The sequence below is a fragment of the Callorhinus ursinus genome, unplaced genomic scaffold, assembly GCF_003265705.2.
Source record: "Callorhinus ursinus isolate GAN/ISIS: 27379988/994484 unplaced genomic scaffold, GSC_fseal_2.0 scaffold7, whole genome shotgun sequence".
NCBI classification, from domain to species: Eukaryota; Metazoa; Chordata; class Mammalia; order Carnivora; family Otariidae; genus Callorhinus; species Callorhinus ursinus.
Genome location: NW_027397069.1, coordinates 34,165,455 through 34,189,372, shown reverse-complemented (window position 1 = coordinate 34,189,372; position 23,918 = coordinate 34,165,455). Strand labels below are relative to the sequence as shown.

At 38.7% G+C, this 23,918-nt stretch overlaps 1 protein-coding gene across 13 annotated transcripts in view; it reads right to left on the bottom strand.

Moving 5' to 3' along the window:
* The window catches only part of PCDH9 (protocadherin 9), a 921,308-nt gene extending 898,647 nt beyond the window's left edge, over positions 1-22,661 (bottom strand). For 11 of the 13 annotated variants that reach the window (XM_025875262.2, XM_073894455.1, XM_073894453.1 and 8 more), the window contains exons 1-2: positions 22,120-22,661; positions 17,731-20,901 (exon numbers count right to left, since the gene is read on the bottom strand). In XM_025875262.2, the coding sequence (XP_025731047.1) occupies positions 17,731-20,766 (3,036 nt within the window). In that variant the 5' untranslated portion in view covers positions 20,767-20,901; positions 22,120-22,661. Of the gene's footprint in view, positions 1-17,730; positions 20,902-21,637; positions 21,714-22,119 lie in introns of all 13 variants that reach the window. The other 2 variants (XM_073894451.1, XM_073894452.1) reach the window with 2 other exon arrangements.
* Between the last annotated feature and the right edge of the window lie 1,257 nt (positions 22,662-23,918).

The following is a 23,918-nucleotide window of genomic DNA, read 5'->3' as shown; positions in this document are numbered from 1 at the left end:
TCACTGTATTGTCCCCAGAATGGCTCACACTGACAATGCTCTGTAAACTCACGGGATTTTAAGACTTGGCCTGTCCAGCTTCTCACCTTGCCAGTGACTGCTTACATCTCATTCCATCAATTACTGCCCAAAATAGCTAAGATGCCTATTAGGCAAAAATCATAGGGTATTCATTTGACACCTAATCAATGTGGTTTATTGTTTTGTTTTATAATACTTTTAGATTCTTTATAATTTGCTGTTGCTTGGATTAGTAACATTAAATAGTTTGGGGATTTTATTTTGAATAACCTCCAAATGACCTTATATCCATGGAAGAAAAATTTTAAAATATCAGATCCATATAGCCATATGGTTAAGAAAGGCATCTCTATTGCTCCACATTCAAGATGTGAGCACTGGAAGAGGTTGCTTAATATTAAAAAAAAAAAAGTGTTTTTGGCCAACATGTGGCATTTCTAGAACTACACCTCTTCCATCTTTGTCAACTCCGAAACACACCCACCTACAGTGTAAAATCGTCTTTTTGTAATACCTCCAGCAAAAACACTGATATAACTGCTCTTTCCTAAAGTTTTTATGACAGAGCACAGTGCAGTCAGTCAGGATAAATGCAAGCACAGTTGAAGGTCACAGATCTGTACCTCTGAAACAAATAATGCAATGTATGTTAAGAAAAAAGAAGAAGAAGAAGAAGATAGCAGGAGGGGAAGAATGAAGGGGGGTAAACCGGAGGGGGAGATGAACCATGAGAGATGATGGACTCTGAAAAACAAACTGAGGGTTCTAGAGGGGAGGGGGGTGGGGGGATGGGTTAGTCTGGTGATGGGTATTAAAGAGGGCACGTTCTGCATGGAGCACTGGGTGTTATGCACAATGAATCATGGAACACTACATCACAAACGAATGATGTAATGTATGGTAATTAACATAACAATAAAAATTTTAAAAAAAAGAAATCATTGAGGGCTTATATATTAGAATAAGCATTCCTGGGCTACTGTTCAGGTTTCAGAACAATCCTGAAAGGCTCTGTTTCTGCACTGTATGGGAGAGAATGTGGTAGGCTGCTCTGCTGTGGCCAAACATTGTTCTAGTTTATGTTCCTGCAAGCAAATAGCACTTGTTGTCTGACACTCAGGTGGTATATCTGGGGCTATGTCAGCTAATTTGCAATTCAATCTCTTTAATCCCAAACTTGATTTTCCTTCAGTAATAGATTGACAGTTCTGATTATTTACATTATTTCTTCAATTTAACCCAATTTTGTCTTTGAATGAACAGGCTGCCAATAAAATCAACAAGGATTAGATTTAATTAGCTTTTCTAAGATGTATCCTAATAATAAACACCACCATCCATCCAAATGACCACTGTTTGACTTTTCAAAAATTCTATTTACACATTACCCCAAAACTACGTGTCTCCAATATTCACGAAAGTTAAAATACTAAAAGTCATCTTCATGCTTTACTACAGAAAAAAAATTCAGAGTAGTATCACTCTGAATATAAAAATATGGTAGCTAGGGGCACCTGGGTGGCTCAGTCGTTAAGCGTCTGCCTTCGGCTCAGGTCATGATCTCAGGGTCCTGGGATTGAGCCCTGCATCGGGCTCCCTGCTCGGCAGGAAGCCTGCTTCTCCCTCTCCCACTCCCCCTGCTTGTGTTCCTGCTCTCGCTATCTCTCTCTCTCTCTGTCAAATAAACAAATAAAATCTTAAAAAAAAAATACAGTAGCTACATACTGCTTTAAGTGGATAATTTTATAATCAAAACTATAAACACCAGTAATCTGCTTGAGATTTTAGAGTTCTGTTTTGTGATTTTTGATTTAGGAGGAAAAAAGTTAATTTTCTAGTTAGAAGGGAAAAATTTAATCAGGTGGAGACCTCAAAGAAGGTAAAGGCAATGCTCTGTTATCAACACTAAGTCAAGAGAGTGATAACAGAGATTATACAAACAATGGGGATTTTGCGAATTGTTTCTTGTCAGGAGAGACTGAACCATAGGGTTTATTTTGTAATTGTTTTTCATGAGTCAATGTCAACATTGATTTGCACTGTTTCAACATCTATCAAATGATAGAAAGAAGTAGACCAGACAGATGTTGGGTGGTATGAGGAAATCTGCCAAAGAGGATGCCTAAGTATTAATTAAAGCCATAGTTCAATTTTTAATAGAAATGAAAAAAAATGGCTGAATCCGATGCTCTAATTTTCAGATGAAAAAAATTAATTCTCAAGATGCTAAGTGAAACTTCAGCAAAGTATAAGTGTTTTTGAATAGATAGGATTGTTGTGAAAAATTAGAAAGCAAGAACTACCAAAGTTTTAAAAATTGGAAAATGTATTTATTTTAATAACCCCTACTGGTTCATTTTCTTTGGTAAAGCAATGCACAGTTGCTTACAAAAATCATAATAAGCAAAAAATTAAAACTACGTAAAAACACCACACTGACAATCACTGTAATGATGAGATTGACACAGTTCTGATTGTATATCGAAACTGGTTATTGTGAACAGAATAACATTCATGTGCTTTCCACACCAACCTTTATTTAAATGTATCTATTTTACTAAGTTTAATCTATTCTGTTTCTTGGTACTAAATTAGCTTACCTAACTGTCCATATTTTCAGACTGAAAAGTGGATTACATTACTTACGTGGTTGGTCATATCAATAAGTTTATCATTCCCCCCCAGTTTTTTATATTTTAATTAGTATATTTAAATGCCACGACACATTTTATTCCTAAGGTGTACATATTCCTAAGGTCTCAATTTTGTAACTCATTTATGTTAGAGTAATTACTTAGAGATAGTTGCCTAAGTATCCACAGAACAGTTGGAAAAATCTTTTTGGATTTAGGCACCAGCTTGATGGTTATCACTGAAGCCTAACTGCAATTAAAATAGTACATTTTCTGGCAGTAAAAACTTATCTTAAAAAATGTCTGCACAAAAAAGTACAGGTGAGGCATTAAATGCATTATTTAAAAAAATTCTGTTTGACTATTATGTTAAAATTTTGAAATGGCCTGCTCATATAAACATCATCCATACATAAATTAGTGTTTTAGAAATGATTAAAGTTAAAAATATCATAGTCTGTCTTGCCTGAAATGTAAAGCTCACTTATGACATTTTCTTCTGTGATTAAAGGAAACCAAATTTTCAGGATATGAATGTTTCTCAATTTAAGAGAAAAAAAAAACAACATAGCTCTCTATTTTTCAACATTACTTCATTGCATCCATTCCTTGAAATACTGTGATAAATATTCATAAGAAAATGGACTTGCCCAACTCATAACCATCTGGAGGTAAAAGCCAGTTAAACCAAACATTTATTCTAGCCAGAGTTTAACATCTATGTTCCATTTAAACTTATGTCTTTTCAAAGGGTGAAGTCTGTTTTGCAGAATACCATGATTCAAAATGCCCCTTTAAAGAGGGATCCGTGCATAAGTGGAACTCCATTTGTAGAGAACACTGTCTTCTTCAACTCAGATTATTACTCAACATTATCAATGTGTGCCATGTTTTTAAAGTGATTTTTAATATAGCAAATATGCTAATCTCATAGTTACAAAAATGAAGTTTTCTTGCAACTATATTTTATTAACACCTTTGCCTGTAGAAGAAGTGTGATTTTAAGGATGAAAAAGTGTATTTCCCTCTAAATTAACCAAAGAATAAATTTAAATGTGGCATTCTTATAATTAGAGTAATAGATCTTAGAATTTTATTACCCTACTGAAAGATCAAGTCTCTGGCTCTAGTTAAAAAAAAAAAAAAAAAAAAAAAAAGACTTCAAAAAATATATTTCAGGGAAATGATGACATCAATTTAAAACAGAGACAACTCATATTTTAAGTAAGGGAATTCCAAGAATAAAGGTAATGTGTTTAAAACCCACTGGAATCTTTTAAAGCAAATACAAATGTCTTATTTTCTTAAAAATCCCATTGTCTGGGGCGCCTGGGAGGCTCAGTCATTAAGCGTCTTCCTTAGGCTCAGGTCATGGTCCCAGGGTCCTGGGATCAAGCCCTCCATCGGGCTCCCTGCTCCGCGGGAAGCCTGCTTCTCCCTCTCCCACTCCCCACGCTTGTGTTCCCTCTCTCGCTGCTGTGTCTCTCTCTGTCAAAAAATAAATAATATCTTAAAAAAAAATCCCACTGCTTAAACTGTTTCTGGATCACCAGTTACTCAACAGATGTCTATTAAATATATCAGTAGATCATATTACAGGTCTTTGGCAGAAAAAAAATCATTGTTATGTATTTTTTTAAAAGATAAAAAAAATATTCTCAAAAAATACACATTTAAAACTATAGGATATAATTCTGGAATAAGTTTTAGTATCCATTAAGGAAAATGTAACATTGTTTAGCAGTCTAGTGATAAGGCTGCATATTGTCTAGTTGTCGGGCTTACGGCCAAATAGGAATTCAACAGGCAGAAAAGGTCCTTCACATTTCTAGGGGAAAAAAATCAAGTGGACCCTGTTCACAGAAGGAGACGTGAGAATTGCAGTACAAGAAATAGAATTCTCTTCATAGAATAAGTGTTTGGTATTATCTGAACTGAAATTTACATATACTTCCTGGGATGCACAATCACTTCTCTACTCTAAGAGTTAACAGAGGTTTATCATTGAAATGGACAACATAAAATGGTGGCCACCCTAACTTACATTTAGCAATATATAGTATACACTTATATGTGATTGATGCTATGAGAAGACTAAATATTTTTTTATAAAAAACAATGAATCTAAATCCTTAAAGCCTGATTCTTGCCATTTAAAATGAATTTAACACCTTCGTTTTGTCTAATTATCTCCATGTTTGCCCTTGTGGTGGGATTAAGTAAAATTTATTGAACATCTACTATATGCCATGCTAGAATCCTTACAACTCCATGAGGTCTGATGACTCAAGGTATCCATCCTACGTCTGTCCCTTCTCTGCTCACTCTCCCACTGTTGTAAGACAGTACATCATAGCATAAAACAAGCAGTAGTCTAAAAGGAAATCACACCAATGTGCCATGTTTTATCTGTTTGACTCAAATTTTCCAAGCACAAGGAATAAGTTTTCATATTGTTTTTGTTCTAAAGTACTTTTTTCTTACTTAGCCACTGTCTATATATAAAATTAGAACTAAACCAAAAGGTCAATACAAAAGCAATTTTATCACACTGAGAAGGTAGTAAAGGTCAGTAAGAAGTTAAAAATTTAATTTCTACAATTCAAGTCACAATGAAACCAACTAAAAATTGGCCAAATCTACTTACTTAGTTGATAAAGTTAATTGAATTAGTAACAAATCCCCACTACATTCTTCTCCAAATCCAAATCAATAACTTTATCTTGATGATTTCAGCTAGTCTAACATAAGGCAATGATTTTGACCCCAGGATATTAAGAAAAGATATTTTTCAGATACTATCGTATTGTGTTATATTTTTACTTGTTGGATCCCATTTATGTTATTACGTCACCCACATATTCAAGCATTATAAACTTGCATATTCAGATATTAAAAATCTACTTATAAATGAATATATATTACTTAAAAATAAAAAAGATAGAAAAAAAACCTATTGGTTATTATGTTTCTGGCTTACATATGATGAACCCAGAAATATGATCCATATACTCCAAGGCATTTTAACTAGTTTGATTACACCATGGATGTCATTACTTCAACAGAGATGCCTTCTAGTCTATGGAATAATTGGAAGCAAAAACCAGCAGGTTTCGAATGGCTCCAGCTGTGTTAAGTACTGACTGTGAAACGGATTCACTCTCTTACATGTTGTTTTGTAATAGGAGTGATGTAAAAGGTGAAAATCCCCAGACGGGTGGAGTTCCTATGGGTAATCAACAGGGAAGTAAATTAATAACAAATGCTAAAAGCAGAATAGTTTTAAATACAACATGCGAATGAAAATGGTGAAATACTCAAAATGAAAGAAGAAGCAATTATATAAATGTGAAACAACAGGGACTAAGATCAAAAGAAAACATAAGATCCTGTTGGCACTATTCTGATGCTGTTACAAGGTCAACTTTTCAGAAATCCTAAATAACCACCCCCCAAAAAAAGTTTTAAGCCAAAGGCAGATTAACAGAGATAACTTGCTTATTAAAAAGATATAAAACTCAGATTCCGAAAAACCACCAAGAAAAAAAACTAAGAGAACATGCATTAAGTGAAACCGGCACCTCTGTCAGTGGCAAGCTGGCGTCCCTGGACAGAAAAAAGAAAACAGCAGGTAGGTTTTGTTTTGGGTTGTTTTGTTTTGTTTTGTTTGAGTGTCTGCCTACCATGGGCCAGACATTTACAGGGCTCCATGTCTTCATTTCATGATAACCTTATGGATTAGGCATGATTACATTCATTTTACACACAAAGAAAGCTAGGACTGGTACATTTAAATGGCGTGCCCCATGTCACAGTTTTAGTAGCAGTTCATGGTGTTATTTTTCCTACTCCAAATATCAAATTTCTTCGTTTTTTTTCACCTGGAAAAAGAATTAAATAGGCCAAATAGTCTCAAAGGCCCATTTGAGTCTTGAAAAACTATCCTATGAGTTCTTTTAGACACCAAATTTATCTCTCTAAAATTAATATAGTAGCTAGACACTGCTCTAGTCACTATTCAATTATTATTTTGCTTCTTTTTATAGAATTCATACGTGATTCTAGGGTGATGTCTGGTTGACTCAAAAATCTATTAAGGGAATTTTAATGTAAAAATTTTCTTTTTTTACCTCCAAAACTCCCATCCTTATCAAGCAGGTAACAAAGTAAATCTACTGATCATTATGTTTAGAGGTAATCACTCAATAATCTAAGTATTTAAAGGTTTAAATAAAATTTTTTGATGAGGAGGCTTAGAAGAAAAGGAATCTGGGGCCCCTGGGTGGGTCTGTTGGTTAAGCTTCTAACTCTTGGTTTTGGCTCAGGTCATGATCTCACAGTGGGGGATCTAGCCCCCTGTTGGGCTCCCCACTCAGTGCTGATTCTGCTTCAGATTCTTTCTCCCTCTGCCCCTCCCCCTGCTCATGTGCTCTCTCTCTCTCTCTCTCTCTCTCTAAACCATGTTATATTTCCCATAATGGATACTAAATAAAATCTTTAAAAAAAAAGGAATCTGATCCTGTTTATTTAGTTCATCTTTTCTTTTCCCATTATATCCATATATATATATATAAAGTTATTATATAAAGGTATATATAAAGGTATTATGATGGGCAGATATAGTGGTGTGGAAGAAATGAGGGAGAAGAGGGAAACCAGAGATATCTGATTATGTGACAGGAGAATATTTTTGTCCATCAGAATCAGCAGTTTGGCAGTTTTCTAAATTTCTGCTTCTCTCTGATCTACATGCAGAAACCACTGAGTCAAGACACTGATAAATGATATAAAGGTGTTAACTGTACTTCACTGTTAAAAAATCAAAATGGTAAAATGCAGAGTCTAAGATGGCCTATTCTAGCTCATCTATACGACTGTAGGTTAAGTTAGACCTCCAGAAATATGAACGGAGGGGTGCCAAGGAGACCATAATTTCTTAGATTGGAGTCGCATGGCGACCCCTCAGCCACAAAAAATTCTTTAAATTAGAGCTTTTCTCATCAGGCCGCAGATGGTATAGAGGAAAATATGGACAGCAGCTGAAACCAACCATTCACTCTCTCCTTATGTACTTTATTCACTTTGGCCTCTGTCACAGCAACAATGGATACAGATGAGCTTTTGTGTGTCATAGGCTTACCACATTTTAATGCAATCTAAAGTTAGTTTACTGGGAGGTAACTTGTGAAGAACAATTTTGGGTGCACTGAGTTGCCTCGTAATATATATATTTTTTAAATCTATAAATGTGTTGCAATCCTTTCCAACGAAAATATGTCCCTAATGAGGAAAATGTTTCAAACTTATATCTAGCCTAAAAATAGTGTTTTACAAGTAAAAGTAGGCCACACATGCGGAAGAAATACCAGTGTAAAGGTAGGGTTCTAGACTGGAAATAAAAGCCATTGACTTCAGCCATGTGACTTGAAAAAAAAATATTTTCTGAATCTCAGTTTCTACATTAGCTGAGTAAGAATGGAATGTCTTCTTTATATGGTTATGGGGATTCAATCAATGGAACTGTTATACATATATAAAGTCTGATTCCAATATCAGCTTATCTCTCCACTTAGGTCAACATTTGCAGAATGCTTACAAAGTTCACTCTTAGGCACTGTTGTAGATTTGGTCTTGGAAATGCAAAGGTAACTAAGATACAGCCTCCTACTTTAAGGAACTGTCTTCCAGTCACCTTCATTATTAAGCCTTCAATTACAATATACCAGTATTTGACTTAACTGAGTTACCACTGGAGACCGAGGGATCATGAGGAACCAGGGCTGTGTTTTGAACAATCCTGAATATATGCCTGGGGTTGATACTGCATTGGCTGGAGAGGATGCACAGCCTTGCCAATAACAGATGGTCCTACAGGAATAGTTTAAACCCTGAGGAGTGTTGCTTCCAGTATCATCCAGAAGTCAATAACCTTAGCGAAAGCAGAATTTAATTGTCTAAAACAGAGATTTGAGGTGTCAAAATGCTTTTGCTTACTTATTACCATGTTTAAAAATCAATCAATGAATTCAACATATTTTGCCGTCACTGCTTGGCAGAAGATTTTGCTGTCAAGACTAAGAATAAGCTCACGTCAAACTAAAATATCCTAAAGACTATGTCTGTTTTTACTACAACTTAATGTAATTTTGATACTCATCTCAATTCTGCAGCAAAAAGAGAATTTATTTTTATAAAGATTCTAACATCTTTTTTATGTTGGAAATTTGAAGATTGGGAATGCATTGAAACATTAATCCATACAGTTAAATTTAACATTATTTCTTCATCTTGAAGGTGTTTATCAGTAAGAAAAACTCGATTTAAAAAATCGCAAAGGAAAACTGGAGAGATTTTCTATTTCTAGGAAGAAAGGACATGTTGTGGGTGTGTTGATACTTTATGGATGTTCTTAAGCAAAATATACAGACGTGCAGAATAGACATGTGGAAATAATTTTGCGTCATTTTAAAATCTATCTAGAAACTTAAGAAAACAGATGTATATCAAGGAACATAAGTGAATATAATCCACCTAGTGAATGACAAGAAACGGAGCAAAGAAAAGTTGCCAGTACAGGTGTGTTCACAGCTGACAGACAGAAGGAAGGCTATTGTGATTCTAGGCTTCCAATGTGAAAATTGGTTCAATGACATGAATATATGACACAGGAGGACATCAACTCACAACTCAGAACTCACTCCATTTTGTCTCCATTTGTCACTTGCCCCTTCTACGAAAAGTTTCCTGCAGAATCCTATGTAGCCGTCTTTTTGAAAGTCCTCAGCATGCAGCCACTATCACACAGAGGCACAGATTGGTTGCATCCTCCGAATCCAAAAAAGCACCAGTATTTTTTTTTTCCCCAAAGAAAAGATCTACTATGGAACTACTGTCAGCAGAAGACATTTTCTTCCTATAAAAGATATGGTTTCATTTTATATATCCTTTTGTGTTTCCATCCTTCTCCATACTGAGGTTTGTTTAATGGGGAAAAAAACCTCATTCACTGAATCGCGGTTGCTATTGTCTTGCACAAAAACTCTTTTGTTTTAAAAATGAATCATCTATGATGATTCTCAGCAAGTCCACTGTACCTACTGTGGACTGCACATGGGTTCTATGCTCTTTCTAGTAGGCAAAAGTATAGGGTTTGTAAAAATCTTTTAAAAATATGCATGGCTATTTCCTCTGATTTATATCTAACAGGGCGAAAGACATTAAGTATTAAAGAACTGCAAGGCATTTTACTGAACACTGTCATGAAGGTAAATATACTGAAATGCACGTATGTCTGGAATGAGATGCTGTGCTACAAATACACACTATTTACAAATGGAGCAAAGATGAATGCCAAAAATACAGCTTGAGAAATGTTTCAGTATCAGTTCCTATGAGGATCAAAGCACTCACCTAGTAGCCAGCCCTCTTCATTATGGTAATGCTATAGTTGCATAGATACCTAGGGTTTTAATCTGATTTACGTTTAGAGGAGAATCTACACACACAACTGCGAGCTTCTTCTCAGGCAGAGTTGCAAGCCAGATCACGGGCATTGGAGGTCCCGAAGGTAAGTGTGAGCAGGCCTGCACTGTCCACTTGGAATCACTTGGATTCATCAAAAAGCAAATCTGCCTATTCTAAGGCATGTGTTTGGGATTTTTATTCTTTCAGACACTTCCAGAGTTTCTACATTTGGAAAAAAAAATAGGCAAGACTAATACTCTAGGCAATAAATCACTCTAATGTGGAGGGAAATGTATTAGCTAGTTGTATTACAAAGCCTTTACTTCATATTTAATAGGCACCTGCAATACCAGCATTATACAAAGCTCTCTACTTTGCAAATCTTTAAAACCCCACTTAATTTTCAGCACTGATTTCCTGCAATCTAAGAGCTTATGAAGGGTTCACTGTGTTCATACAGATCTATGCAAAATGTGCCAGAACTTCCCTGTCTGTGATGGCATTCATTTGGAGGTGAATCCCAAATTTCTATCACTGGCATGCTTATTTCCAACCAAAATAAATATTCTTAGAATGAAAGCTGAAGATTAGGAGGACAAAAAGGAGGCAAAGTAACTAGCACTGGGAGAGATATGCAAATATCAGCTCAGTGACAATTCTTCATTCCATTTACAATGGAAGCTTAAAGACCCACATGCTCTGCAATCCATTAGTTTCTCAATATCCTGGAAGGGATTAGAGTATTTCTTAATCAACTGCTAACAGACTGAAAAAGGCCAGAGACTGGATATTCACAAGCAGTGTAATACTAAAAGGCAGAGATGGTCAGATAGAAAGACAAGCAATGGAAGAATGTTAAAATATAAGATATTATACAAACATGGTGAAATGGACCAAATTTCCATCTCCCTGCAGCCCATATAGTTTAAAAATCTGTATAAAGTAATGAGTGGTGAGGCTGTCACAGGCTCCTTTTAAGAAAAGGTAAGTTAATCTCACTTGTTTTCTCAAGGAATTCCAGAATAATGAGCATAAAACGACTAGGAAGAATTAATCAAATATGCCTCAAAGATGGTGCTTATAAACTCCACCAGCCCCAACTGTACAGGTGGTCCCAAGTCCATCATTTTAAATGTGATATGTGTTGATGGTGCTGTAATCAATCAGACTGTTAAAGATCAGGGGAAATAATTTCACATGCCATTTAAATAATGGATAAGTACGTAAAAACACAACCCTAATGAATGACTTCAAGTTCTGAATGCCTTGAAGTCATATTATGGCTCGGAACATTCTACTAATTCTGCTACCGTTCTTGTCTATAGGATGGATACAAAGTGCCTAGAGGACAAAACTGTGAGGGAGAGATTAAATATGGGTTGTTTTCCCAGCTTGTTCCCACCATCACTCTTTACCGTTAAGGAAGGGTCTTTGTTTTACTTAGGAATTTCCATTTTAATCAATCTTGGCTTAGGGAAAAAAGAACATAAATCAAAACCAAAATGTCAATCATAGTAATATGTCTTTCTTGTTCTATGTTTCTGATGACTGACAGCCCAATAGGTTTGTATCAAACAAAGGTAAAAAGCATGTGTTCCTTTCCAAATGAAATGTTTGACAGATTGAACAGCTATCTGAAGTAACTGACGAAATCTTAAACAGCAGAGTCTTTCCATGTGAGATCTTCTTTCCAGATTTGGATTTTCCTCCGTGATCTGATGCAGATTTGGGGGGTCTTAACTATTATAAAGGATGTATCACCTTAGCAACATGAGTTATTGAACTCCTATGCCTCCAGATACTGAAAACTTCAGGGTAAGCCCCTTGCTGACTTGCAGTCCCAAATTCTCACTAACAGCTGGCCTGTGATTGGAGAGTCGTATTTAAAAAAAAAAAAAAAAAAAACCTAGCAAATTTTAGGGCCCTGGTATGTAAAATTCTGGAAAAAATACTAAACATAAAGTCAGCTGTCAAGAAATACAAAATTTAAAAATCCATGTTAAATAATTCTTAGTTTCCAACTACATTGACTATATAAGGTATTAACTGATTCATTAATATCTGCAAGAGACTAATTTGAATAAAGGACCTCCATCAAGAAAACACCATCCTAAATTCAGAGAGGACACTATCCTAAATTCAGAGAATGCTTACTGCAGGGATTTTAAGTGAATGTGGTAAATAATCCACCAAACTCAGTTTTGTTTTGGTCTGTAACAATACACAAGCTAAGAGTTCAACTCTGACAGAGTCAACCTGAGAAAGTACTTAAACAGATCAGTACAGTTGACACGGCCCTCGATCCTAAAAACACTCAATCTGGTACTGCTAGACCAACACAACCACTGCAGTTTTTAGCATTTGGGGGATTTCTGCATTCCCCCCAACCAAATAAACAACTGGAAATCAAAAAATCTGAATAACAAAATAAAACTGTGGAAACAGAGCTTCTGAGAAAATAACTTACAGCTCTCACTTTCATACCTCAGTACTGTCATGTAAGATAATGTAATATGAAAAATAATTCAGTAAGAGGCCATTTCTAATATTTTGGGCATGGTTTACACACATGTCATTTATGTCAACATGAAAAATGAAAGTTCAAGAGTCAAACTAATTCACAATTAGTTCTGAGGAAATGTGATTTTAGGTTTGAGGTTTTTCATTAAATCTAAATTCTGTTTTACTATTTCACATATATTTTAATTTGTGCTATTATGAGAAGATGCATTATAGCTCAAAATATTTAATAAGACTATGCATATACCATAAGAATATAACACATTATCACAAGTGCAATACTTGCAAGGTAATTTTAATGATGCTAAAGCCGGTTCTGTGACACCATAAGGATGACTCATTTGAAACTAAGGGAAGGAACATCAGTTTAGAGTGTTTCTATATATAGAAATAATTGCAAAATTTAGGAGATAATATTTTAACTACAGAAATTGTTTTCTCGATGTTAGCACATATTCAGTAATCAGAAGACACGTCTATGCTTAATGCAACTTTTATTTTTACTCTCCTTAAGGTTATTAGCAATGAATACTAAAATGCACCTTGAATTTTATAGCTTGGCTGTATGAAGTTGAAAAAAAATCAAGCATTTGTCTCACAAATCCAAGAGGAAAGGTAGCCAGTTTGAATAGATTGTCCATCCTCACTTCAAATTCCTAAATCAATCCAGGGGTCTGGGTATCCTTTGCCTCATAACTGACTTCATGATCATAGGGCACTTATCCAAAGGGCAGGAGTAGAAATAAAAATCGCACTGACAACACTTTAAATATAGTTTGCATCTGGGGGAGCAATTTTTCTCCACATGCCACCTGTGTTCAACTGTCAACAATATACTGCAAAATTTAGTAAAGTATCTTAAAGTTTTTTACTAGCCCCACATTAGTTGAGATTTGCTCCCTTCACTCTCAATTGCATTTTTTTTCCATCCTCCTAAAAAGCAATTCTATGACTGCTTCACGCATTTTACATGACATAGCATTTTAGCGGTTGCAGTGGGATTCCTCAAAAATGAAAAGTAATCATAAATGTAGTATAGTATCTCTAAATGACTGGGAATAGAAGCAACTCCCTTTACAAAGTACATGTATACACTTGGGTATAGCATGCACACTCATTTTCAATGTCTAATTTCTTCAATATATACACAGATGTATATATGAGCCAATACTCTCAAATTGTGAACAGTTAAAGTCAGGATGTTTAAACTCTAAAACAAGCATTTCATTTAGAAAATTAAACATGACTGCTGACCCAGCACCAAACTCTACTACATCTCTCACAGATTGTTTTATTATTGGAAGAAGTTGTCAAATGTAAATAGGTCACTTAAACAAAAACAAAAACAAAAACATTTTCATTCATACCCCGCAAAAAGCACACTGGGGCCAAGAAAATTAATTCCCCAAATGCTGTCAACCGGGTTGGGAAATAGCAATAAACAGCTTTCTGTAAAGCCCCTCCAGCTACAATAAACCGGCTGTCAGTAAGCAAGCGGAGAGCTGGGCTGTGCACAAGCAGGTACTCTGGAAATGATCATCTGAAAGGGAAAGGAGCTGATGTTTCTGACTCCAACATGCTGAGGCAGTGGTTCTCAAAGTATGGTTCCTGGACTAGCAGCATCATGGCCCAGGATCTTGTCAGCAGTGTAAAATTTCAGTGCCCCTGGGGGCCAACCCAATGGCCCTGAATCAGAACCTCTGGGAGAGAGCTCCAACAACCCATGTTTTAAGAAACCCTCCAGGTGATTCTGAGACACCCTAAAATTTAGAAACTTAATATCAGGCATTATAAAAGTCACATCCATTAAGAATATATTTTCCTTTTAGAAAAATACACCAATGAGCTTTATCACTTAAAGCCCTACTGGAATTGATGTTGTCATCCTCTTAATAGTGAACTCTGCTTATTTGTGAATAAATATCGACATGACCTTGCCTTTTTTTTTTTTAAGGGACATTTCCCTCAATCTGTGAAGGCTTAAGGATACTTCCAAAAATTCATGCAAAATAATTTGTGGAAAATCCAATGACTGACTTGTTATATTCGAGGAAAATGAGAACTTAGCGAAATAGAGTGGATGAGGAATGTGGTTTCCAATGTTCTCTGCAGGGTCACCCAGGGCAAAACAGCAGGGGAATAGAAGACAAAATAAGAACCAGTGCACTATAAGCAAACTCATGGTGTAAGAGTCAGACATGTTTTCCTTGTATAGATGATACAAATTAAAGATACTTAAACCCTTTACTCAGGAGTCTTGAATTTTACTCACACATCACCTAGCACCATTAAGTGAAAAGGTATTCCTGTTAACAGCAATCTGTGCCCACTCACCTAAAAATCTTCACAGATTATATGTTTATTAATTCCTTTGAAAGCTTTTGTTGTAATAAACCCTACTTTTTCAAAATCATGTAGCTTCAGGAGCACATTTTGTATAAAAGCCACTAGTTGAAGTGAAGGAGCTAAAAAAAGAATTTTTATTTTAGCTTAACTAGAACATCTTCAGATAACATTCATGTGGTTCAGTTAAAAAAGGAAAACTAAAAGGATAGTATATAATTTGTGTTCTTCATTCATAGAAAATATGCCTCTTCTATACTAAAATTGTACATCTTGCTATCACCATCACTTCTCCTTACTTCCAATGTTCCTTTTCTCCAACACTGCAATTTTTCTTTCTCAGCATGAAAACTTCTAAAAGGTATAAGCAAAGCCATTTCAATAGCTCTTTATCATAATAGTGAATTATAGCTACGTCTGAACATCAAAATGCCTACAGTGAGAACTGCACAGTGACACATGGTCTCAAGGAATGTCTAAAATGCACTTTAGTTCCAGTTAGAGAATTAGTCAGCATCCTATTTTAAAGATTACATCATACAAATATTCTTATGACTAAGCCTCAACAAAGTATCTTTTCCATAATTTGCTGAAATGCACTTAACATTTATGTCACTGTACTACATATAGTTTCAACTCTTGCAGAGAAGTCAGAAGAAGTGGGTCTGCACGTCAATGCTAATACACACCACGTTTATATCAAAAGAAAGAGGATGTCGGAAGAACATCAGTCTCTTCCTTTGGAAAACAAATTTCAGAATTTATGTGAAAACTTTCATTCATGTTAGCTTTTTTCCAAGTTATTATGCAAATCATAAAGTCTCAGTATATTGTGAGTGACCATCACATTAAAAGTAAATTAAAAAGAAGCCATTTTCTTTCTTTTCATTAATAGCAACTTCATATTTAGTCTCATAAATTACTGTACACGATTAACTATTTACCAACTTTCATAAACCTTTGCTAAGCTCGGAAATTTTCTAAATTTTAAAACACCAACCTCTCTTAAGAAGCTGAGGAAGTTAACATAAAAATACATCCTTCCAACTTGAACTTCTATGGAGTAACTTCATATTCTCCTCTAGAGTTTCTATATGGACTTATTTTAATTCCTTTCCTTCTGTGCATTCAAGCTCTAAGTATGTGTACTTTTAAAATGCTCTAGGGATCTAATCTTTCACTTTTAAAAAGTGGAGATTATAGTGGGATAATCATAGGCATTATGCCTACTGTTCTGGGACTATCTATGTGATTCATTGTCGAAATTATTTTTATAAATATCTATTACCACCAAACCTTAAAGTCACTCCAGAGCAATAAACACTAGATTATAAGAGGGAAATAGAGTTTCAATAAAACATTCTATCTCACCCCACCCCCCAATAACAAAGGAAAAACTCTTGAGTTTTCAAACTCTAATCAACAACTGTCAGTACTTATCCTGCAAATTTATTTTGCTTTCCTTGATTTTCTGAAATCTGTATGTTCCTTATCTTCAACAAATTCAGACGGGCCATCACCATGGGTGGACTCAATACCAACAATACCAACAAGGATAGCACTTGGATTGCGAAATCCTAGAAAGTTAGTGTGGTGAGAACTAATCGCAAAAGAGCAAGCAAATGAATTTAAATGCTGGCTGCTCCAGAGCAACTGTCATTAAATAAAAGGTATCTTTGGCTGTAGCACCAGCTTGATCCTTCCCTCCCCCCCTCTCCTTGCTACTGCGGGCTTGGCACCTGGCCAGCACAAACGACATGATACCCTAGTGCCATCTACAGGGCTATTACTGACACTCAAATTTCATGGCAATAGACAAGCACCAGTGAAATAAATTAGACAGAGCTGCATTTAAATCTTTATTAACAAGGAATTATTAGACCTAAGAAAAACTAATTCTGGATTTGGTTGAAATATGAGTTTCTCAGCCTCTTAATCCCTCTTCATATGGCATATTTCACAGTTTAAAATGAGTTATGACAGATCACTTATGCATTACTAAGATGGGAGAATATTTACAATGGATTCATTCTTTTCTGTATAAATTGGTTATATCAGGGAGAAAGCATTCCTTCTATTTTTTTTTTTTCTTGAAAGAGTACTTTGGCCATTATGGACAATTTGCCAACCTTTCTATTCAATACCCAATTTACTATATTACAATAAAATCATCTGAAATCAAAGAGAAGGCTTCCTATATGGCTTCGTTGCAATCTATCGACAATCATGTGCTTCAAAGCTGATGTACATTTAATAATCTACCATCTCGTTTAGAGACTAAAAAAAAATTAACCCCTTTAGCAACCACAGCTCCAAAATAATTACGGTCAGACCTTCAAACGTCATTTAAAACTTGGGATTTGAAGGTGACTTTTTAGATCAAAAGGTAATGTGGAAATCTTGAAGCAGTCAATTTGGAAACCCCAGGAGCAGAATTTGGCATATCGGGACAGGTTTTCTTCTTCAGCAAACATTATCTTGGGACATTTTTGGAATTATTTCCTCTTTTCATCTTTTGCCATTTGAAGGAAACTGGGAGGTTAGATAATTCTCAGAACTCAGAAATTTCAAAGCTGTTCTAAAAATTCTTGACTGAGCCCCAGAGGAACAGAAAAGGGGTCAAGTTTTTTTTTCCCTCTTTCACACTAAGCTAAAGTTAGACCAAAACAAGAGACACACTGGCACGTTAATACTGGTTGACTGGGCACTTGTATGCAGTACTTATAGACCAGTAAAAGTGCTCGTTTACCTGTCTGGTGTGTAAGGGGCCCTTTGTCTTGAAGCCTCCTTGGGAACTGCACTCTGAGGCACTGAAGTGATCTGAACTAGTGGAAGAGCGTTTGGAAAGGGTGTCACAACCCCCGACAAAGGTGTTGTCCAAAGGGAGTTCCTGAATCACATGATGCTTTTTCACGGAAACTGGAGTGTCTGGTTTAAGATGAAAAGCAGGCTGTGGAGAAGCCGATTTGTAGTGCTTGGCCAGGTCAGGGCTGTTAGGCTTGAAGGTTGTTGGAGGGGCTGGGCCCCAGTCAAATCTTCCTATACTTTGCTCCTCCAGCTCAGCCGGCAGGCTTATGGTCCCATTGATAGGTTCGTGAACTGCATCATCAGGTTTGGACTCTTCGATTGTAACAAAGTTCAAAAGAGAGCTCTTGGGAGACTTTCTTTTCTTCCTTTTTTTTTTCTTGTTTTGTTTGTTCTCCTGGTTTGGGGACATCCATTCAGCACCTTGCTTGCTCCTCTGAGCTGCTTTGAACCGGGATGCATGGCGACAGCGCACCAGGACGGTGACGAAGATCACGACTATGACCACCATGGCACCTGCAACAATGGCAATCATGATGGTGAGATAGTCTTCGTTTTGATAGGGTTGGCTACTGTCCCCTATGTTCCTGTCCAGTGGGGTCTCCATAGTCCTGCGAATCAAGTCATAGATATAGGAGGCATTCCCAGCAGTGTCGTTAACGTAGAGAAAAACAAGCACAAGCGTGTGCAGAGACTTCGGGTACCCCAGGTCACTTATGTTGACCACCAGACGGTGCAAACCCACGTCAGTGGGTGCCGGCTTTTCTTCCAGAGTGATGTTACCTGTTACTGGATCAATCCGAAACAAGCCTTTGTTGTTCCCACTCACAATTGTATACTTCAGTTCAGCATTCATCCCAGTGTCAATGTCCACTGCAAAAACTTCCGCTACCACAGAGCCAGGAATGGCCGAGAGGGGCACCAACTTAAAAGAAGTGTTGGAAGGTGGAGAAATGACAACAGGGCTATTGTCATTGACGTCCATGACATTGATGGTGACTTTTGCAGTAGAGGAGCGGGGTGGTTGTCCTCCGTCAGTGGCTTTGACATCAAAAGTGTAGGAACTCTGCTGCTCTCTATCAAATGAGACATTTGACTTTATGACTCCAGAATAGGGATCCAACACAAAATTATCATTGTCATTTAGAATGGAAAGAGTCACAGCTTTATTCTCTCCAGCATCTGCATCTGTCACTGTGATTACCCCCACAGTACTATACTTTGGCAGATTCTCAGACACAAAAAATTGAAAATGATTATGAGTAAACTTGGGGCTATTGTCATTCTCATCCAGAACAGTAACTATCACAGCCGCTTGGCTTTGGAGGGGAGGGGTCCCATTGTCCCTGGCAGTTACTGTAAAAATGAATCGTTCTTGTTCTTCTCTGTCAAAGACTCTGGAGGCTGTCAAAACTCCTGTCTTTCGGTCCAGATCAAAGAAGGAGGCATTCGGCCCAAGCTGATAAACAATGTCCGCATTTTTCCCACTGTCTTCATCTGTAGCACTAATAGTTGTTAAGTATAACCCACGTCGGTTGTTTTCAGAAACTGACAGCTCAATTACAGGCTGGTTGAAAATTGGTGGGTTGTCATTTTCGTCCTCAAGCTTAACCCTTACCAGGGCAGTCTGATTTAAACTGGGCTTCCCGGAATCGGAGGCCACAATTTTAAAGCTGAATTCTTTGGTGCCCTCATAGTCCAACAAAGAGGAGGTCTCTAACAAATATTGGTTGTCGTACACTGCCTTCAAATGAAATGGGACCTCTCTTTCAATAAAACAGATCACTTTGCCATTCACATCTGTGTCCTTATCTGAAACTGTAATTAGGGCAATCTTTGTATTGACAGGGTCTTTCTCAGATAAATACACTGTGCCATTTATGGGACTTATGATGTACCTGAGGTCTATGTTAGGAGGGTTATCATTGACATCAGTGACATTGATGGTAACCGTTGCTCGAGCGGGGGTGGAGCTGCCATCACTAGCCAGCACTGTCACTTTGTGAATGGCTGTCTCCTCTCGATCTAAGGACCTCTGAACTGTAATCAGCCCAGTAGTATTATTTAAAGCAAAGAGTCTTTTGGTTGCAGGGGCGACCTGGGCACCAAAAATGTACCGGATTTCAGCATTACTGCCTATATCTGCATCAGTGGCATGGAGCTGAATTACAGAGGTGCCTACAGGAGCATTCTCTGGAATGTGCACCTCCACTTGACCCTCTTTAAACACTGGCCTGTTGTCATTTACATCACTTACTGTGACCTGCAGTATGGCCGTGCTGGATTTCTGTGGAGTGCCTCCATCCTCTACTTTGATTTTCATCACATAGGTATCTTTCTGTTCTCTGTCCAAGTTTTGCTGAACAATCAATTGTGGCCACTTCTCTCCCTCCGGAGTTTCCACGATATCCAGCCCAAAAACACTCTGCCCATTTAGCAATTCATAGTGCTGTACACCATTGAAGCCTGTATCAGGATCTGTTGCCGATGGAATTGGAAAGCGGCTGTTGATCAAAGTGTTTTCTGGAATGGAAATATTGATGACAGGAGATGGAAACATGGGGGCATTATCATTGGTATCCTTGACAATTATTTTTATTTTGATCAGCCTGAAAAAATCATTGGGGAGGATCACTACCTCAAGTTCAAAGAAACACTCATTCTCCTCAGCATAAGAGGCTCCAGCACAGAGTTTTTCTCTGTCTATTCTATTGGAGGTTGTGAAAATTTCCCCAGTGCTACTGGATACTTTCACCAAAGGGGCATCCCCAGCTTTAGAAACCAGTCTGTAGACGAGGCTGGCACTGGTCCCCGTGGCAGCATTGATGTGAGAAATGTTCAGATCCTTTGGTATGTTTCCTATGGGCACATTTTCAGGCAGTTCCTCTCTAATAGTGTAAATAAGTTCTTGAGCTATTGCGGAATCCAGCCTTAAACAGGCAATCAGAGCAGCCAACAGGTAAAAATCCCTCAGGTCCATGATAATGTACTTATTTTCTTTTCCCAGATTTTAGGGTTTAATGGTTTCCACTGAGGAATGATGCACGAATTGCAAGAGGAAGTGTGCATGGACTGGAGGATGCATTACATCTCATCGCTTATTTGGAGACAGCCACTGTCAACACAATCATATAGACAATATTATACTTCAGTAAACAAAAACACACAGTCATGAAATATCACAACACATTTTCCACTGCATATTAGTAAACATGGCAGTTTGCTCTGCCACTGTTTGCAAGTTAACTCTGTGGATGAAAACACTAAATATCCACTGCTTGTTGCATTTGCCCAGAGAAAATGAAATTAATCTACTTTTGAATTAAGGACAGCTGCTATTTTTACCTGTGTTCACCCACACTGGTTTTTTCAGGACACTGTTTAATTCAAAACATGCATTCTTGTGTTCTCTTCTTCCCCTCCCCCTGTCTTCCCCGCCTCCTGGCTTCCAACCCACCTCCCTTAGTTTTTTTAGGTGCAAGTGAAAAACGCTAAGTATTTAGCTATGGTTCCTGCTAATTGCTTTGTCACATGTCAAATGTGATGTTTTCTTCTCTGCTACACTGAGTCATCTCTTTCGTCTAAAAAGACTATCTTTTTTCTTTCCTCCCAGTTCTTTAACTGCCTTCTAACCCAATCTTACTGGGAAACAAGCATCCGGACATGCTGCTGCAGCATCAGAAGCAATAGTCACCGGCCACTACATATCCTCATTGCCTAAAAGCACAATACCAAGACTTCAAATTTCCTGCCCAGACCTTGCTCTCATTTCTCCATATTGCCAAATTCTCCCCATTTGGATTAAGAAACACACTAAAACTTTTAAAAATGTATAAAGCAGGATTCCTTACCCTAGATGTGGAAGAGAGTGTTGAGATGTAAGTCAAACGCAGCTAACATTTCCATGTAACAGCACAATATTTTCTACTGAGCATAAAAGAGAGGGAAAAAATGCAGTTTCTTAACCCTGATCCCTGGTTATAATATTAGTAACATCTGCCACACATAAATACTGCAACCCAGTAACAGCAGGTAAAAAGGCTTCTGCTTAGACGCTCCCCTAACTGCAATTTAAATGGGTGCAAGCCTCCAGGCAGCTACCTACTTGAGCAGAACTGGTCAGTTCCCAGGCTCTAATCTTATCTGCATTAGGCTGCACGGTAGCTGATGCCCGCGATTAGTTCCAGCAGAGTGATGCAGGTAGGGATGCAGATACAGCCTAGTAGGTGAGCTCTGCCCCAACCGGCTACCCAATTACAAACATCTTTCGTCCACATTGAGGACATATCTAAACACAAAATTTACAATTGTACATGCGAAACTTTACACTTACGTTAGTTGCCTCAACCTTTCCCCTTTCCCGGTATGCTGCAGTTAAGAATGATTTGTTCCAACACATAGAAAGCCATGCATCTGGTAGCACCAGTTTGGGGAGAAATCAGAAGCAGCAAAACGTCTCCTCCTTGTAAAATGTGTTGCTTCGGGCTGGCAAATTAGCAACTCCAGAGAACAAATTCACAGATTTGTCGTTAGTCATTCTCTCCACATTTCGTCTCTATTACCCACGGGGTCTGGGCTCTTCTGGTATTTAACACACACACAACATCCAGTTGCACTTCTTCAGCTCTGGGGTATTTTCCACAGCATCAAGCATACCATTTCCCTCCGATGTCAATACTGCTTAAGTCTCTAACTTCTTGTAGGAAACGTCGGAGTTGGGGTGATGGTGATTCTCTGGCTGCTCTCCGGGATGACAGCTGTCTGAAAAATTCCTAATCGGTTATCTCTTTCGTGCTTCAGAGACTCTAAAGCGCTCCTTCCTGTCTTGCATGCTCTCCCTCTCTCCCTTCTCCTCTGCCCCTCTCTCCTTCTCCCTCTCCTCTCTGAACTGAATTTCTTGATATAACTCTCAATAAGCCCAGAGGGAGGGCGTGACTGCCCGAGCCCCGCCCCCGGCCCCTGATTGGCCCGCATCTTGCGGTGCGGGCGGCCGCAGCCGGGCGCGAGGGAGGGGGCGAGGAACAAGGCACTGACTGTCTCCCAGCTTCCCCTCCTCAGCGCCCCCTCGGCAGCCGCGAAAACCCGGAGAACTGATCCTGGCCCCGGGAGAGCCGGGTTCCGGGAGGCGCACTGAGCATGCCCAGCAGGGTCCGGCCGGGGAGGGAAACGCCGGCGCTTCCCAGGCCCGCGCGGCTGCCTCTCTCGTGACGCGCAAGCCGGGCTGGGGGGTTGCTGTGTGCCGCGCGGGGCAGAGAACGGCGGAGCACCGGTGGTGGGACGACCCGGGGCGGCGAGGGAGGCTGGCGGGGAGCACAGGCAAGGATCCGGGGAGCCTCCCGCACCGCGATGGGCGGACGGGGGACGCCGAGACGGCTCATCTCCGGGCTCACATTTCGCACTCGTCTGTACTAATGGAGGGGCCAAAATGAAAAGAAGGGAAAGAGTCAACCCGGGGTACGAGGCACGATACGCAGTCACCCCTCGGGAGGGAGCCCGGGCCAACAGCTCTCCGGAGAGCGTTAAAACAGACAACATGCCCAGTACTGCAACTAGAGGCTTTTGCTGGCAGGAACACTGGCAAGAAGGGCAGAGAGGGCGGACAGCGAAAGGTCGGGACAGGATATTTGAATCCTAATCAAGACCGGAAAGAAAATTAAAATTTGAGCACCTCCTAGAAGCAGGGTGACGGAAGCTGCCGGGCCGGGGGGGGGGGGGGGGGGGGGGGGGGGGGACAGTAGCAGGCTCTGGGAAGTCCCTTGATCAGCCCTAGGCCAGTCTGGCGTGCGGTGTGAAGTATCTCGGAGGACAGCACGGGCCACGGCGGCCGATCTTAGATGTCCTTGCACTTCGGCTCCCCCCGTGGCCGCAAACCTGGGAACCCGAGCTCGCCTGGTTGCGCGGCGGCTGTAGCAAAACCCGCTTCCAGCTCACCTAACTGCAAACTTTGCTTGCGAAAGGCTGGAAGGAGTCCCGCCCAGCTGCTCCCCGAAGTGTAGAACATTTCTTTTCCTTTTGCACTTCTGATTCCAACTTTACATGTAATACTTGTCTTTCCCTGTGCCTTTCTGACAAGTTCTGTGGCATATCCTCACACGTTTCTCATTTTCCTACAAGAGCTAAATGGAATGACTC